This window comes from Giraffa tippelskirchi, chromosome 3 (assembly GCF_054371585.1).
Source record: "Giraffa tippelskirchi isolate mGirTip1 chromosome 3, T2T-mGirTip1v1.2.pri, whole genome shotgun sequence".
Classification (NCBI taxonomy): domain Eukaryota; kingdom Metazoa; phylum Chordata; class Mammalia; order Artiodactyla; family Giraffidae; genus Giraffa; species Giraffa tippelskirchi.
The window spans coordinates 23,593,412-23,612,263 of record NC_137277.1 but is presented as its reverse complement, the minus strand read 5'-3'; the positions used below and the strand labels follow the sequence as shown (position 1 = coordinate 23,612,263).

Genomic DNA, 18,852 nt, shown 5'->3' with positions numbered 1-18,852 from the left:
GGGAAAGATAGAAGGCAGGAGGAGAAGGGGATGAGATGGTTGTATGGCATTGCCAACTCAACGGACATGAGTTTGAGCTAGCTCCGGGAGATGGTAAAGGACAGGGATGCCTGGCATGCTGCAGTCCATGGGGTTGCAAAGAGTTGGACACGATTGAGCAACTGAACAACAATATAAAACCAAGCAGATGGGTAGCCCAAGCTCAGATTTTAAAGAAACATCATTCCAGCATTTAAAAATAAAATAATCGAAGAAAAAGAGGCAGAAAATGAGAATAAAGAAAAGAAAAAGTAAAAATATTTTTTTTGGCTGCACTGGGTCTCCCTTGCTGCACATGGGCTCTCTAGTTGCAGTATATGGGGGTTACTCTTCATTGCAGTGCACAGGTTTCTCATTGTGTCGGCTTCTCTTATTGCAGAGCATAGGCTCTAGGCATGGGGGCTTCAGAATTTGCAGTTCATGGGCTCTAGAGCCCGGGCTCTGTAGTTGTGACACACAGGCCTAGTTGTTCCGTGGCATGGGGAATCCTCCTGGACCAGATATCGAACCCCCCGTATCTCCCACATTGGCAGGCAGATTCTTATCCGCTGTACCACCAGGGAAGTCCAAGAGAAGTAAATTTTTACTCTCAAGATAAAACCAAAGGAAGATTTCACTGAAGTCCTCTCTCCTCGTCTTCCTCTTTCTCTTAATACTTCACTCAGAGGACAGTTGTTTGAAACTTTCTCCCAACTAACTCTTTTCCTGGTTCTTCCATTCCCTTCCTTCTTTTCCCCATGTCTGTTTGTCTCCTGACACCATTCTGATTAAATTCTTCTCATTTTCCTATAAATATCTGCCTTTTTCAATGTAAATTAAGTTGAAGCTCTATTGCATTTTCTCTAGGACTCAACCCTCATTTTACCAGTCTGGTAGAAAAACACTCTTTTTGCCTCTGGGAGACAGAAGGGTTGTGAAAATTCATACTGATTATATTTTTTCTGTCATGTAAAGAACCTATGTGAACAAACTCATAGATATATAGATATCTTTTTCCTCCTACATGTCATTGTTTCCTTAGGCTCAATATCTACAAGTGAAACCCTGAATCAAAGAGCATCAACACTTTTAAGGCTCTTAATACATGTTGTCAAACTCCCCTCCAGAAATGTACCAACTTACGTTCTTTTTAGCAAAACATGAGAATATCTGCTTCCATACCCTCCAGCATCAGGATGTAAAGTTTGTTTTCTTTTAATCTTTGTCAATTCAGTAAGTGAAAGTGCTATCCCATTGTTCTTTATTTGCATTTCTTTGATTCCTAGTTAGGAAGAACTTTTTTTTTTCTTCTAACACTGGTCACTTTAATTGCTTTGGTGAATTGCTATGCACTTGATACTATGTATTTCTTTCACTTATTCCTCCAAATACAGCATGAAGCACATGGTATTCTCATTTTGGAAAACTGAGAAATGCATTGATTAACTGACTTGCCTGGGATTGCAGTGGCTGCTGCTACTGCTGCTGCTAAGTCGCTTCAGTCGTGTCCAACTCTGTGCGACCCCACAGACGGCAGCCCACCAGGCTCCGCCGTCCCTGGGATTTTCCAGGCAAGAACACTGGAGTGGGTTGCCATTTCCTTCTTCAATGCATGAAAGTGAAAAGTGAAAGTGAAGTCGCTCAGTCGCGTCCGACTCTTAGCGACCCCATGGACTGCAGCCCACCAGGCTCCTCCCTCCATGGGATTCTCCAGGCAAGAGTACTGGAGTGGGGTGCCATTGCCTTCTCCTGGCAGACCCAGGCCAACCTGACAGAAGAGGCACTCTTTCTACCTCAACACCCAGTCTTCCTGTGATCTCTTTCCATAAACTCTAGGGTTGATGTAATTTAACCCAAAGAATGCCTGGAACAAGACAAGTCTAGAGCATGAATTCCCATTTAGTTCTTCCCTAACAGATGGTGCATAATTTGGTCCATGCATGAGCAGATGTGCTTCCATCACCTGTTTCATTTAAGTATTGAGAACTGTATATAGCAGCAGTATTCACAATAGCCAAGACATGGAAACAACCTAAATGTTCATCAACAGATGAATGGATAAAGAAGAGGTGGTACATATATACAATGGAATACTACTCAGCCATGTGCTGTGCTCAGTCACGCAGTCCTGTCCAACTCTCTGCGGCCCCATGGACTGTAACCCATTGGGCTCCTCTGTCCATGGCATTTTCCAAGCAAGAATTCGGAGTAGGTTGCCATTTCCTATTCCAGGGGATCTTCCCCATCCAAGGACTGAACCCATGTCTCCTGCATTGGCAGGCAGATTCTTTACCACTAGCGCCACCTGTGTATTCTGTGTATTCTTTGCTTTGTGGAAAAATGTCCCTATAGTCAAAGCTACGGTTTTTTCAGTAGTCACATATGGATGTGTGAGTTGGACCATAAAGAAAGCTGAGCACTGAGAAACTTATGCTTTTGAACTGTGGTGTTGGAGAAGACTCTTGAGAGTTGAACAACAAGGAGATCAAACCAGTCAATCTTAAGGAAGTCAACCCTAAATATACATTGGAAGGACTGATGCTGAAACTGAAGCTCCAATACTTTGGCCACCTGATGAGCTGACTCATTGGAAAAGACCCTGACGCTGGGAAAGACTGAAGGGAAGAGGAGAAGCGGGCAACAGAGGATGAGATGGTTAAATTTCACCACTGACTCAATGGACATGAATTTGAGCAAACTCCCAGAGATGATGAAAGACTGGGAAGCTTAGTGTGCTGCATTCCATGGGGTTGCAAAGAGTTGGACATGACTTAGTGACTGAACAACAAGCGCTACCTGGGAAGCAATAAAAATAACAAAATAATGCCAGCTGCAGCAACATGGATGGACCTAGAGACTGACTGCCATACTGAGTGAAGTAAGTCAGACAGAGAAGGAGAAATATCACGACATTCCTTTTATGTGGAATCTAAAGAGAAATGATAAAAATGAAATTATTTATAAAACAGAAATAGACTCACAGACTTAGAGAAGGAACTTACGGTTGTCATAAGGGAAGGATGGGGGGGAAGGGAGAGTTAGGGAGTTTGGGATCATCACGCACACACGCACATATTTAAAATGGATAACCAACAAGGTCCTACTGTGTAAAACACAGAACTCTGTCAATCCTATGTGGCAGCCTGGATGGGAGGAGAGTTTGGGGGAGGATGGATACATGTAAACGTATGGCTGAGTCCCTTTGCTATCCACCTGGAACTAGCACAGCATTGCTAGTTGGCTATACTCCAACGTAAGATAAAAAGTTAAAAAAAAGAAAAAGAATACTTCCTTCCTTTCTGACTTGCTTTTTTGTCCTTCTCACTGTCCTGTCCCCCTGATATGTCGCATAATTTTCCAAAGGATCTCTGTCTGTGTCTCTCTGCCTCTTTCTCTCTCTGTTCCCTGCCCAGATGTGGATATTCCCCCCCACCCAGTTTTGTTTCCATGGTCACACCCTCTGCGTTTCTACTTTTACCCTCTATCTTTCTCTAGACTCTTTACCTTCCTCTTTGCATCTGTTCTCTATATTCATCTCTGTAGAAGCTACAAGATAGTCACAAAGTCTGCAAACATACAGAATAGTTTATATTTTTACAGATTGAACCCCCTTGATTACTTCTTCTGGGATATGTATGTTTATTCAGTGAAAAAAAATCAGATAAATTATATGAGATAAGGCATCATAGACTCATTTGCAAGGAATGGTAGGAACAGCATTAGCACTGCATGCACTGCAGGTTGGCCCATGGCATTGAACAAGGCATCCTTAGTGAGGAACATATCATGTAATATTATTGAACATAGCATGTTTTGTATTGTAATATTCATAAATCTTTTATTAAGTATATTCACCCATGTTTCCAAATTTTATGACCACTTGTAGTTCATTGGTGGATTTTTTCCTTGCCTTTCCTTTCTCTTTGTGTTATCTATATTTCTTCATAAGTATGCTCTTCATTAGAACTAGCCCCTGTTTTGATGACTTAGCTTTGGAATAGAACAAAATCCTTAAATGGAAGTCTATTGAGAACCAGAAGCTGTAGAACAGTCGAGTTCTATTGTGGCCCTTTTATGTTTCTATCAATGGCCAGAATTTCTGTCCCAATTAAGAAGAGGAAATTACTCAAAAGAGGCCCCTTAGCAACACTCAGCACCCATTTAATAAAACAGCATATCAACCGTGGCCTTTTTATTTTACTGAAACAATCTGAGAAATTATTAAAAACAATAAAATATATCCCTATTGAGTACTGTTTCCTGAGGCCTTTAAATGTTTATCTATTATTCCTTTCTTTCCTTTTTTGCAATATCATTGAGAGACAAAAACGTATTATTCCCACAGCACAAATGAGAAGTGGATGTACGGATAGGTTGTGAATTTCCAAGGCTCACAAAGATCTGAAGCCAGAAACTGGGTCTCTCTGCTGACTGAATCCCTTGGCCAGGCCTTTTTATCCTACAAGAGGCTGTCTAGTTAATGTAGAAGATGTGGCTTGCTTATTCATTTGCTCATAGAAAAATGAATCTCTTTTTTCATTCCTCCCTTCCTCCTACCTAGAAAGAAGTAAGGAAAGAAAGAAAAAGAAAGGGAATTCCCTGGCAGTCCAGTGGTTAGGACTCCATGTTTTCACTACCAAGAGCATGAGTTTGATTCCTGGTTAGGGACCTAAGATCCCACAAGCAGAAAAAAAGAAGAGGGGTTGCCTGGTGGTCCAATAGTTAGGACTCTTGGATCCCACAAGTTGTGTGGTGGTTGGAGTGGGGGAGAGAAAGAAAGAAAGGAGGGAGGAATAGAAGGAGGGAGGGAGGAAGAAAAGAAAGGATCCACAGCAGCCTGTCAACGACTGGAATGGCTCAGATGATAGCCAGTCACCCAGAGGCAGGGAAAAGGTTGTGGTGATTTCAGTGATTTTTCCCACCACCAGCTGTCATCACAATTTCCAGAAAAGCTGCCAAGAAAAAGTAGGAATTAACATTTCACAGATCCCCCTGCCCCCACTATTATGGATCTTGGAACTTCTCCTGACTGCCCTTTGCCCTTGAACCTTCCTACCCACAGATAAACAGGCAAGGTATTTGACCTCACCTGCATTTGAAGACCTACAGTACTTGCAAAGGTGCCTCCCTTCTGCCAGAAATCCTTCCTGAAGCTGAGTTATGATTTCTAACTTGCCCTAATCTGGATTGTTTCCTTACTATTAAAACACCAGGGATATGCACTTTATCCGTACTTTCCCTTTTCCCTTTCTCCTCTTGCTTTCCCCTACTCCAAACAATGCACTCAAGGTTCTAACTATTGAGATACCATGTTGCAGGTAACTGGTAATTGAAGTGCTTATCTTCACTTCTAGAGTATGTGACTTACCCATGTTGTACCCTTACGCTGCACAGGGTCTGGCCCATTGTTGGGACTCAAACGAATGTTCATTAAATAAATGTTCATTAAATTAAACTTGCCTAAGTTGGCCTCAGGCACTCCTGAATTTCACAGTGTGCTGAGTTCCAGGGTAAATTAGACTGACTAAGCCAACTGCTCCCTTCCTGTCTGGGAAGAACCACCCAGAGAACAGAACAGGGAGGCCGCACCTCTGCAGAGGGAGAGAGGGCTTGACCGTTGTCCCCTTTGCCTGTGATCCCACCCCACACTTTTTCCTCTGTCACAGGCTAAATAAGGCAGTTCTGAAACTCATTTTTTCCAGACACGTTTGTGGGCAGAGCTACTAATAGAACCTGATGTGGGCTAGATGGGGATCAGGGTAGAGACCAGAGTCTGAATTATACCATAGGAAGCCCTAATAAAGGTTAGAATTTGATAAGAACCTAAGTAGATTAATCTCTCAGGAGAGGTATCTGTCTGTAGGGGTTTAGAGTATGATCTCTAGAGACATGCTATCTAGGTTCAAATAGTATTTGTGCAATTTTTAAACTGTGTGACCTTGGACAAACTACTTAACCCCTTTATACCTCAATTTCCTCACACATGAAGTAGGGATAACAATGGTACCTGCGTCACAAGGTTGATTAAATCAGTTAATACATGAACATGCTCAATATCGTTATTACTAAGAATGATGCCTTTGGATGGAAGCAGGTTTACTATGCTGAGGTTTGTATGTGTAAATGCAGGGCTGGGGCAGAGTTAATTATCAGGGTCTGGAGACAGTGGAATGACTTTGTACAAACGAATGAGAAGAATTTGGAGTTCAGGGTGGGGGAGCAATCAGACGGAAGAGTAAGGAGGAGAAATGAGGGAGAAGGGAAAAATTAAAAGCCATTTCAAATTTTCAATAGTATAATAGCAAGATATCTTTTAAGAACAGGTATACTTAATTCAAAATCGTTTATGTTGCTGAGCTGTAAACTACCACTGAAGTAAAATGGTACAACTCCTTGGAGAGCAACTTGGCACTATCAAAATTAAAAGCTACATATCTTTTGATCCTTCAATTCTATTTTCAGGTATTTATCCTACCTTGGTACTTGCAAACAGACTCATGGCCTCTTTGTAACGCCAAAATTTGGGGAACCACCTAAGCGTCCATCAGCATTGTCTATCTATGCAATGGAATACTATGTAGTCAATAAAAAGATTGAGGCAAAGTTATACATATTATTTGTGGAATAATAGCCAAGCTAAATAAAAAGAGAGCTCTATCATAGACAGAGAGAGAGCACTAAGCCAATTGGAGGAGCAATGATGAAGTCCAAGCTGGAGTCTATATCCTAGAACAGAGAGACATCACATAGGTCTGGTGGGGGTGGGAGTGGCTGGTGGGGGTAGTGAGAGTTGGGAATGACATAAGTCTCTGCAGATTTGCACAGAGGGAAGAGCAGCATGACAACAGGTGGGGAATTAGTAAATGGAGAAGTCACTGATGATACCTTTAAAAGCTGCTGGTGTTTGTAGGGCCCAAACAGAAATCTGTACTTGTGTGGTACCTGAGTGGTTCTGGTTTGCTTAATGGACTAGGAACAGATCAGAGCAAGGTAGTAAAGGAGCAAGTAGATAGGGCTAAGAAAATGAGCCTGAAGCAATGTGGGTAGATAATCACAGCTATATAGATTTTTAACTAGCTTATCAACTGAGCTCAAAGGATATTGATTAAAAATTTTGATATCAATAAAGAGAGGGACTTCACTGTTGTATTGTTGTTCAGTCACTAAGTCGTGTCCAACTCTCTGTGACTGCATGGCCTGCAGCATGTCAGTCCTCCCTGTCCTTCACTATCTCCCAGAGTCCACCCAAATTCATGTCCATTGAGTCGGTGATGCCATCTCATCCTCTGCCACCCTCTTCTCCTTTTGCGTTTAGTCTTTCCCAGCATCAGGGTCATTTCCAATGAGTCGGCTCTTTGCATCAGGTGGCCACAGTACTGGAGCTTCAGCTTCAGCATCAGTCCTTCCAATACTTATTCAGGGTTGATTTTCTGTAGGATTGACATGGTTTAATGTCCTTGCAGCCCAGGGGACTCTCAAGAGTCTTCTCCAGCACCACAATTCAAAAGCATCAATTCTTTACTGCTCAGTTTTCTTTATGGTCCAACTCTCACATCTGTATATAACTACTAGAAAAATCATAGCTTTAACTATCCAAACCTTTGTCAGCAAAGTGATGTCTTTGCTTTTTATAGGCTGTCTAGGTTTGTCATAGCTTTTCTCCCAAGGAGCAAGTGTCTCTTAATTTCATGGCTGCAGTCACTGTCCACAGTGATTTTGGAGCCCAAGAAAATAAAATCTGTCATTGCTTCCACTTTCTCCCCTTCTATTTGCCATGAAGTGACAGGATCAGCTGCCATGATGTTAATTTTTTGGCTGTTGAGTTTCAAGCCAGTTTTTCACTATCCTTTCACACCTCATCAAGAGGCTCTTTAGTTCCTCTTCACTTTCTGCCATTAGAGTGGTATCATCTGCATATCTGAGGTTGTTAATATTTCTCCTGGCAGTCTTCATTCAAACTTGTGATTCATCCAGCCCAGCATTTTGTATGATGTACTTTGCATATATATTAAATAAACAGGGTGACAATATACAGCCATGAAGTAGTCCTTTCACAATTTGGAACCAGTCAGTTGTTCCATATAAGGTTGTAACTGTTGTTGCTTAACCTGCATATAGGATTCTCAGAGACAGGTAAGGTGGTCTGGTATTCCCATCTCTTTAAGAATCTTCCATAGTTTGTTGTGATCCACAAAGTCAAACGCTTTCACGTAGTCAATAAAGCAGATGTTTTTCTGAAATTCCCTTGCTTTCTCTATGATTCTAGCAAATGTTCGCAATTTGATCTTTGGTTCCTCTGCCTTTTCTAAACCCAGCTTGTACATCTGGAAGTTCTCAGTTCACTTATTGCTGAAGCCTAGCTTGAAGGATTTTGAGTGTAACCTTACTAGCATGTGAGATGAGCGAAGCTTGTACATTTGGTAGCTTGTACAGTCTTTGGCATTGCCCTTCTTTGGGATTGGAATGAAAACTTACCTTTTCCAGTCCTGTGGCCACAGCTGAGTTTTCCAAATTTGCTGACATATTGAGTGCAGCACTTAAATAGCATCATCTTTTAGGATTTGAAATAGCTCAGCTGGAATTCCATCACCTCCACTAACTTTGTTCATAGTGATGCTAAGGCCCACTTGACTTCACATTCCAGGATGTCTGGCTCTAGGTGAGTGATCACACCATTGTGATTATCTGGGTCATGAAGATCTTTTTTGTACAGTTCTTCTGTGTATTCTTGCCACCTCTTCTTAATATCTTCTGCTTCTGTTAGGTCCATACCATTTCTGTCCTTTATCAAGCCCATCTTTGCATGAAATTTTCCCTTGGTATCTCTAATTTTCTTGAAGAGATCTCTAGTCTTTCCCATTCTGTTGTTTTCCTCTATTTCTTTGCATTGATCGCTGAGGAAGGCTTTCTTATCTCTCCTTGCTATTCTTTGGAACTCTGCATTCAGATGGGAATATCTTTTCTTTCCTCCTTTGCTTTTCGCTTCTCTTCTTTTCCCAGCTATTTGTAAGGCCTCCGCAGACAGCCATTTTGCTTTTTTGCATTTCTTTTCCATGGGGATGGTCTTGATCCCTGTCTCCTGTACAATGTCACGAACCTCTGTCCATAGTTCATCAGGCACTCTATCAGATCTAGTCCCTTAAATTTATTTCTCACCAGGATGCCAGGCTCTAGGTGAGTGACCACACCATCATGGTTATCCTGATCATTAAGACCTTTTCTGTATAGTTCTTCTGTGTATTCTTGCCACCTCTTCTTAATCCATCTCTTCTGCCTCTGTTAGGTCCCTACTGTTTCTGTCCTTTATTGTGCCCATACTTGCATGAAATGTTCCCTTGATGTTCTAATTTTCTTGAAGAGATATCTAGTCTTTCCCATTCTACTGTTTTCCTCTTTTTCTTTGCATTGTTCATTTAAGAAGACCTTATCTCTCCTTGCTATTCTCAGAAACTCTGCATTCAGTTGGGTATTATCTTTTCCTTTCTCCCTTTTTACTTCTCTTCTTTCCTCAGCTATTTATTTGTAAAGCCTCCTCAGACAACCTCTCTGCCTTCTTGAATTTCTTTTTCTTTGGGATGGTTTTGGTCACTGTTTCCTGTATAGTGTTATGAACTTCTGTCCATAGTTCTTCAGGCACTCTATCAGATCTATCCCTTGAATGTATTCATCACCTCCGCTGTATAATCATAAAGGATTCAATTTAGGTCATACTTAATGACCTAGTGGTTTTCCCTACTTTCCTTAATTTAAGTCTGAATTTTGCAATAAGGAGCTCATGACCTGAGCCATAGCTGGCTCCAGGTCTTATTTTCACTGACTGTATAGAGCTTCTCCATCTTTGGCTGCAAAAAATATAATCAATCTGATTTTGGTATTAACCATTTGGTGATGTCCATGTGTAGAGTCGTCTCTTGTGTTGTTGGAAGACAGTGTTTGCTATGACCAGTGTGTTCTCTTGGCAAAACTTTGTTAGCCTTTGCTCTGCTTCTTTTTGTACTCCAAGGCCAAAAAAATGAAAATGAAAAGTGATAGTGTTAGTCATTCAGTCATGTCCAATTCATGGAATTCTCCAGGCAAGAATACTGGAGTGGGTAGCCATACCCTTCTGCAAGGGATCTTTCCAACCTAGGGATCAAACCCAGGTCTCCTGCATTGCAGGCAGATTCTTCACTGTCAGAGCCATCAGGTAAGCCCCTGAACCACCAAACTTGCCTGTTACTCCAGGTATGTCTTGACTTCCTACTTTTGCATTCCAATCCCTTATGATGAAGAGGACATCTTTTTTTGTTGTTAGTTCTAGAAGATCATGTCAGTCTTCATAGAAGTGGTCTACTTCAGCTTCATTGGCATTAGTGGTTGGGGCATGGACTTGAAGTACTGTGACGTTGAACGGTTTGCCTCGAAAACGAACCAAGAGCATTTTATCATTTTTGAGAATTGCACCCAAGTACTGAATTTGGACTTTTTGTTGACTATGAGGGCTACTCCATTTATTCTAAGGCATTCTTGCCCACAGTAGTAGATATAATGGTCATCTGAATTAAATTCACCCATTCCCATCCACTTTAGTTCACTGATTCCTAAGATGTCAATGTTCACTCTTGTCATCTCCTGCTTGACCACATCCAATTTACCTTGATTCATGGACCTAACATTCCAGGTTCCTATGCAATATTGTTTGTTATAGCATCGGACTTTACTTTCACCACCAGACACATCCACAACTGAGTGTCATTTCTGGTTTGGCCCAGATGCTTCATTCTTTCTGCAGCTATTCATAATTGCCCTCTGCTCTTCCCCAGAAGCACAGTGGACACCATCTGACCTGGGGGGCTCATCATCCAGTGTCGCATCTTTCTGCATTTTCATACTGTTCATGGGGTCTCACAGCAAGAATACTGGAGTGTTTTGCCATTCCCTCCTCCAGTGGACCACATTTTGTCAGTACTCTCCACTATGATCCATCAGTGTTAGGGGCCCTGCACGGCATGGCTCATAGCTTCATTGAGTTACACAAGCCCCTTCACCAGGACAAGGCTGTGATCCATGAAGGAATCACTGGTGTATTAAATATTTTTAAAATTAGTAGCTTAGACAGTGATCTAGCTGGGAAAGATAATATAATGGATGACAGAAGCAAGATTTATTTATTTATATAAATATTTATTTATTTGGCTGCATGGGCCCTTAGTTGTGTCGTGCAGGATCTTCCTTTCATCATGTGGGATCTTTCGTGGTGGTGCACGGACTATCTAGTTGTGGGGGGCAGGTCCAGCAGTTAGAAGCAAGATTTAAAATTATCTTAGACTGACAAATATCGTGATACTACTTATATATGAAATCTAGAAAGAAATGATACAAGTGAACTTATTTACAAAACAGAAATAGACTCACAGACACAGAAGACAAATTCATGGTTAGCAAAGGCGAAACGTGGGGAGGGATAAATGAACAGATACAAAGTACTATATGTAAAATAGGGAAGAACAAGGACCTGCACAGAGCGCTTACTCAGTATCTTGTAATAACCTATAATGGAAAAGAATCTGAAAAAGAATATATGTATAACTGAATTGCTGTACACCTGAAAGCTTGCAAATCAACTATCCTTCAATAAAAAATGTTTTAAAATAAACTCATCTTGACAGATTAGAATAAAATGCCAAAATCAAGAAAATGAAACTTGACAGGGATAAAATAAAACCCCACATTTAGAGGACTTCCCTGGCTGTCCAGTGAGCTTCCACTCTGAGCTTCCACTGCAGGGGCATGGGCTTTATCCCGGATAAAGGAACTAAGATCCTGCATGCTGAGTGGTGCAGCCAAGACAAAATCAATTGTATAGGAAGGAGTGGGGCTGCCTTGACAGCATTTTATGTGAAAAAGATTTAGGACTCACCAAACCCAATGTAGTCACAGTTTCATGAAAAGACACAATGTCAGATCAAAAGAGATAACAGTGTCACTGTGCTTTCAACTGACCAGTTCTGGGTACCTCATGTTTAAAAAGATATTGATGGGGACTTCCCTGGTGGTCTAGTGGCTAAGACTCTGTGCTCCTAATGTAGGGGGCCCAGGTTCAGCTCCTAGTTGGGGAACTAGATCCCACATGCCACAAGTAAGAGTTCAAATACCACAACTCGAGATCCTGCATGCCGCAACGAAGATCAAAGATCCCGTGTGCTGCAACTAAGACCTGGCACAGCCAAAATAAATAAATGAATGAATATTAAAAAAAAGAAAGACACTGACGAACCAGTGTATGTCCAGGGAGAGATAAGGTTGAAAAAGGATCTAGTGACTTCCCAAGTAAGGAAGAATTTGATGGAGTTTAAAGATATTAGATATTGGGAAGAGAAGAGCAAGGTAGATAAATAACTGTCCTCAAATAACTGGCTTTTTTCAAGCACAGGCTAACAACATGGAATTGCCAACCATCCTACTATCTTGATTTATAAAAATGCAACTTCATTTGGTTCAACCTAATAGAAGGCAATGTCAACTCCTTTTGCTATGCTGCAGAAGGTAAACGAGAATCAATGGTTGAATAAGGGAAGCAATTACATCAGTATAGGAAGGAATTTGTCACAATCAGATGCTCAAGAATACAACGAGCTGCTTCACAAAATTCTCGGTTCTATCTCATTGAAAGAGCCCAGGCAGAGGTGTCTGTTAGGAATATTAATCATTTCTGTATTTAGTGGGAGACTCTCCATGATCTAGCCTAAGTATCCAACCTCTCTACAGTACAGGGACAACACATGAGACCACTTGGACAGCAACCCTGGCCATCCTTGTGTTGTCTTACACTGCTGTGTCTTTGTGCATGTCAATCCCCTTGCCTCAAATTGCACATCTTCTTACTATGTATCCTGCAAATTCTTACTCATCTCTGCAGACACTACCCAAGCGTGGCCCCACCTGAACTCTAAATGACGTGTCATACTCTTATTTATTTATTGTTGGTCACGCTGGGCCTTTGCTGCTGCACACAGGCTTTCTTTAATTGTAGTGAGCGGGGCTACTCTTCGTTGTGGTGCACAGGCTCCTCACTCTGGTGGTTTCTCTTGTTGTGGGGTACATGCTCTAGGTGTGTGGGCTTCAGTAGTTGTGACACATGGGCTTTTAGTTGCTCAAGGCACGTGGAATCTTCCTGAACCAGGAATCGAACCCATGTCCTCTGCATTGGCAGGTGGATTCCTAGCCATTGTGCCACCAGGGAAATCCCATACTCTCTTTTATACCCTGTACCCTGTGCTTACTTCTGCAGTGGGACTTAATATTCTTTTGCAATGTTTTTGTGTACTTCTCTCTTTCCTACTAAATGTGAGCCACTTGTGGACCAGAAATGTCTCTTTCATTTTCCATATTCCCAGTGATCAGAGCAATATCTACGGTAACTCAATAAATATTCATGAAATGAATGAGATTAGATGTTTTGATTTTATATATAAAAAATTATCATACATATGCATTTTGAATCACATGTTAATCAAAACTAGTGTCCTTACTACACATGATACACATTGAAATTTTCTATTTTTTTCATTTTAAAAAATAGAATTATTCTAGTTTCCAAAATTAACTTGGGTTCTCAGCCTTACACTGAAACACACTCAACTACAGGGTCAAGAGGCAGGGATCTGAATGGAAGATCTGAGAACTTGATAGGAGTTATGGGCCTTCTTGCCAGAAAGATGTATATATGCACTAAATTAGCATTCAATTTCAGAAGCTCTCTGGACCCACTGAAGTCCTTCCATACATCACAGGTTGTGAGAAAGTTCCTTCTAATTCTTCAATCTTATTTTTGTGAGACGCATTAAGAAGTAGTCTAGGAATATTTTAGAGTCACCCATAGGGAGAGCACAAAACTGGAAGGGAAGTACATAAAGAACAAAGAATAGAGGGAAAATTCTGAGAAGGGATAGGCAAAACAGATAAATACATGTGAAAAGTTAAAGGAATGGGGAACAGAATAAATCCTGGCTAAGGGTTAGGAGGAAGGGGAAGGTAGGAGCTGCCGGGTCAGGGTTTCAGGCCTGCAGAATCTGATATTCTTTCCAGACGATGGAACTTGGGGTTCCAGCCCTGTAGCTTTCATCTTCCCTCCTGAGGGCTCACTATTCCTTCCTCCCCTTTTTTAGGCAGACCTTATGGAAACTCTGAAACTCTTTTTCTCTTTTCTTCCAGATGGGAAGCTCTGGCAGAAAGAATGTTCTGGCCTGTGTGCAACGACTCCATTCTCTCTGCCAAGGGATAAAGTGAAAATCTGCTTTTTTGGAAACCAGCTCCTGTCTTCAGGAAGCATGACCCTAGTGAGGGAGTGACTGGGACCTTTGCATAAAGGGGAGGTAAGGAAATAATCGTCAGCATCCACTAGCACGGTGGCACACAAGGACAGTAATACGTGAACACCAACGAATGATTTAAAAATGGAATCTCCTGTCTCCAAGATCTCAGCTCACACAGACAACTTACTACATTGGTCTTTGAATCTTAAATAACTCAGAAGTGTTTTCAACAGTCTGTTGAGGAGGAAACAGACATACAACTCGCATTTCCACAGGACAAACAGTGAGAGGGACATGTATGAGGTCTAGAAGCACAATACAATTGACTTCCTATTAAGCTCTCAGGAATCTTGGAGATTTTAAGAACTTCTGTGAGGGTCCAGAAAACCTGGAACATTACAAAAAGTCCAAAAGTAACTAGACTGAGGCAAAGAGAATGGAATTTGGGGTGGGGTTAGGAGACCTGAGTTAGTCCCTATATAGAATCCTGACTCACTATGTGATAACAGCCAGTCACTTCCTGGCTCAGTGTTCCAGTCCTCGTCCACCTCGTCCACCCTTACCCCAGCCCCTTCCCCTGCCCAAGAAAAATAAAATCACAATTTTATTCTCTCTGGAGAAAGTTAAACATGATTATTTCTGTCAAGTAATCTGGAAAATACCCGATTTCTCAGGGTGAGATGATTTTGTTCACTTTATAACCAGTGTAACCTCCTGGGTGGTATATAAAGCCATGAGAATGGCAAACTTATTTATTATTGGGATCCTCAGATGGGCATGGAGTTCACAGGTGATGTGCTTGCTTCTTCTGTTTTCTGGGATGACACTGTTGTGTTGTAAAGGCCTCTGGAGAGAGGTTTGGGAGATAACTGGGTAACACCCAACTAGGTCAGGGAATGAGTCAGGGCTCAAGACTCGATACCAACCTCTCCCACTCCTGCCAGGAAACCTCTGGGGTGAGAGAGAGATGAGAGAGGAGCTGAGGGGCGGGCCTTACGGCTGCCTGCCCTGGGGCCTCTGGCTTGCGGTTTCACCCTGGTTTGCCCTGCAGCTGTAACGTGTCTGCTGACACGCAAGCCCCGACACGCTCACCCTCCCTCTTTCCCAAACTTCTGCTCAGTCTCAGAAACAGATGGCACATTCCACCCCAGAAGTGACTATAGGAGAGATGAGAAGGGAAGAACAGAACCAGGTGGAGAGGTGGCTCTTCAGAAAACACAGGGCAAAATACAAAGGACTTTTTGTCAAGGAAGTGAGGAGGAAGTAGAGACTAAACTCACCTCCAAGGAAATTAAGATGAGAAAAGGGCAGGAGTGCTATGGCTGGGCTGACACAGAGAACAGAATACTAACGAGGGCTGAGGCTGAACAGGACCAAGAAGCACAAGCCTGGAAACCCGTAAGACTCAAGAGCAAAATGGCAAAAGTCACATTTCTTGTTTGGAGTTATACTCAGCTTTCAAAAATTCATCTTTCCTCAACACCATTCCCTGTTTGTGGCAATTCTGAGGACTCTCCACTAGTTAAGACACAATTTTATGTACCTACTGTGTACCAGTCACAAGTTTTCATATAGGATTTCATTTAGTGTTCACAACAGCCCTACATGGTAAATTTTCTTATTTAAAATGGTAAATTTTATTATCCCCATTTCACAGATGGGTACACTGGGCCTCAGAAGAGTTAAATGATGTGCCCCTAGAATTCTGAAGTAGTGGACCCAGCCAGTTGAATTCCACTATACCAAGCTGCCTTTGATTTGATGTCAAATTAAATCAAAATAATGTCAAGAGTAGAGACTTCTTAAGCCTTCCAGGAGCAGTAAGAAGCAGACCAGGTAAGGAATAATGAACAGAGATCTCTTAATCTCTGAATGTAAGTACTAAAAAAAACCCTGTAACTGTTGGGTTTGCATAGGCCTCTTTGTGCTCGGAGATCCCAGTGAAACCTTGGTACCCTCTAGTGGAAGTTTCCTGCATTCACACAGCTTCCCGGGCTTCCACCTCGAAGAGCTGGAACTGGAGAGCATCCCCAAAGAATGGCCAGGTAGGAGATACAAGTTCATATGTCAGGGCCCACAGAGGGTAAAGGAAAGAACAAGGACCAGAGGGAAGGTGTGTTGAGCAATTGGTTCACAAGGGTCCCTAAAGGGAGTCTTTGTCAGGCCTTTATGCATTATTAACAGGAGCTCAACCCTGGTGGCTCTCTGTCAGTAAAGAATCCACCTGCAGTTCAGGAGACTGAGTTTGATCTCTGGGTAGGGAAGATCTCCTGGAGAAGGAAATGGCAGAACACTCTAGTTAGTATTCTTGCCTGAGAAATCCCATGGAGAGGGCTACGGTCTATGTGGTCGCAAGAGTTGGACAAGATTTAGCAACTAAACCACCACCACACATCAGTAGGGGCTGTAGGTTTTTAGGACTCTGGAGTGCTATTTTTTTTTTTTAATGGGGAAAATTAGTGATCAGCGATTTGAAGTGACTCCCAAGGCCACAAGGAAGTCAACCATCAGCAATGGTGAGACTAGAACCCATGTTTCCTGCCTTCCAAACCAGAGTTCTTTCCATTATATCACACTTTCTGTTTGTTGGGAACCCAGCCTATGAGAACAAGCTCCCAGGCTCCTGAACCTCATGCTCACACTCTGCAGGCACTGCTGGAGCTTCTTCCGCAAGTTCCCAGTGCCAAGATGTCAGATTTATTTCTGTCTCTCTCCTCCTGCAGAGGTAATCCCTGGGAATGGAAGTGGGTTAGAAACAGATTACTCTGATCCAGGGGCTTTGTGCTCTCTTCCCTGAACGTGGCCGGTAGGGAGCGGAGAGGGGAAGTCACAAATAGCCTGAAATTCCCTTTCAGGATTATCGCTTGATTTAGCCAGCTGGGGTGAAAGTGGAGCAAGAAGAGGGGAGGGATTAACTTGAGACCTTGCTTGAAAAGCGGGATGCATGGGTTTCTTTTCTGGCTGAGCCAGGTCGAGCAGTATCTCTTCCTAAACATACCTTTAGAAATAAAGAGTCTGAGGCAGGCAGAAAAAGATAAAGGAGAAAGCCTTTATCTTCAGCTGCAGGGATGAATGGAAGGATAGATGAGATGGAACAGCTAGGAGAAGAAAGTCACGCAACACAGAAATAAGGAATCACTTTGGGGTATGGAAAACAACCTACATTTTGACAGTTTTAGCTTTAACATAAGCTCTTAGCTTCTCCCTAGCAAAACAGACCTAACACACACAAGGCTTCCTGAGGATTTCCAATTCATATCCAGGTTATGGGCTCTTTTGCTTTAGGGACAGGAGAAGGAAATGGCACCCCACTCCAGTACCCTTGCCTGGACAGTCCCATGGACAGAGGAGCCTGGTAGGCTACAGTCCATGGGGTTGTGAAGCGTCGGACACGACTGAGTGACTTCACTTTCATTTTTCACTTTCATGCATTGGAGAAGGAAATGGCAACCCACTCCAGTGTTCTTGCCTGGAGGATCCCAGGGACAGGGGAGCCTGGTGGGCCGCCATCTATGGGGTCACAGAGAGTCGGACACGACTGAAGCGACTTAGCAGCAGCAGCAGCTTTAGGGACACTGCACTCGGGTGGAATCTAAGACCACTGATATTATCTGTCTCAGCACAAGGAGCAGTTCCACTTACCAGGACCCTGCTAGGCTCCATCTATCCCTTCTACGGCTATGATGGGGCTTGGAAGCAGTTACCCTAACTAACCAGAGAGGGACATGTATTAACTCATTTACTAAGTTAGTAACAATTCTGAGTTAGGCACTTAATTACCCCTTTTCTATAGTGAAGAGAAGAGGTAGAACTAAGATGTACAGTCAGGCACCATTATATAAGAGCCTTGTCAACTCTTCAAGTGACGTAAAAGCTCTGCTAATGTTGTTAGCTAAAGATTGGTTGAGACCATTTCTTAGAAAGTTAGAAGTCATGGTTTCTGTGTCACCTTACCTTGGACAGTTCACTTCCTTTGCTCTTCATGCTCTCACCCAAGGGAGGGAAGTACAGTATAAACACATGGCAAGCCTACCGCTCACTTCAATCCAAGTGTCATATTGTTTACTGTAATCAATAAACATATTGTAATCAGATTCTTCCAATTTTCCAGAAGTATTTTTCTTGTTCAAATCAACAGTGCTTCTCCTGAAAAGTAGGTTGGTGTTTAGTCACTAAGTCTTGTCTGACTCTTTTGGTGACTCCATGAACTGCAGACTGTAGGGCTTCTCTGTCCATGGGATTTTCCAGGCAAGAATACTAGAGTGGGTTGCCATTTCCTTCTCCAGGGAATCTTCCTGACCCAGGGATCAAACCCACGTCTCCTGCATTGGCAAGCAGATTCTTTACCCACTGAGACAGCAGGGAAGCCCAGAATGTAGGTCTACCAAGCAGAATTTCAGAAGTTCCAATCTTTGACATCATCTGCCACTGTGGTGGGGTGGGGGGATGCAAGCACAGTGTATGTCCTACTGCTCATGGGATATCCCATCCTCTTCGGATCCATTTAGAATAAGACAATGAGTGATCCCAGGAACTCCCT

At 42.5% G+C, this 18,852-nt stretch overlaps 1 protein-coding gene across 6 annotated transcripts in view; it reads right to left on the bottom strand.

Moving 5' to 3' along the window:
* The window catches only part of NPEPPS (aminopeptidase puromycin sensitive), a 136,092-nt gene that overhangs the window by 114,776 nt on the left and 2,464 nt on the right, over nt 1–18,852 (bottom strand). For 3 of the 6 annotated variants that reach the window (XM_081582336.1, XM_081582331.1, XM_081582334.1), the window contains exon 2: nt 18,267–18,377. The exons of 1 other annotated variant lie outside the window; for it this stretch is intronic. In XM_081582336.1, coding sequence (XP_081438462.1) covers nt 18,267–18,296 — 30 coding nt within the window. In that variant the 5' untranslated portion in view covers nt 18,297–18,377. Of the gene's footprint in view, nt 1–18,266; nt 18,851–18,852 lie in introns of all 6 variants that reach the window. 2 more of the 6 variants (XM_081582332.1, XM_081582335.1) reach the window with 1 other exon arrangement.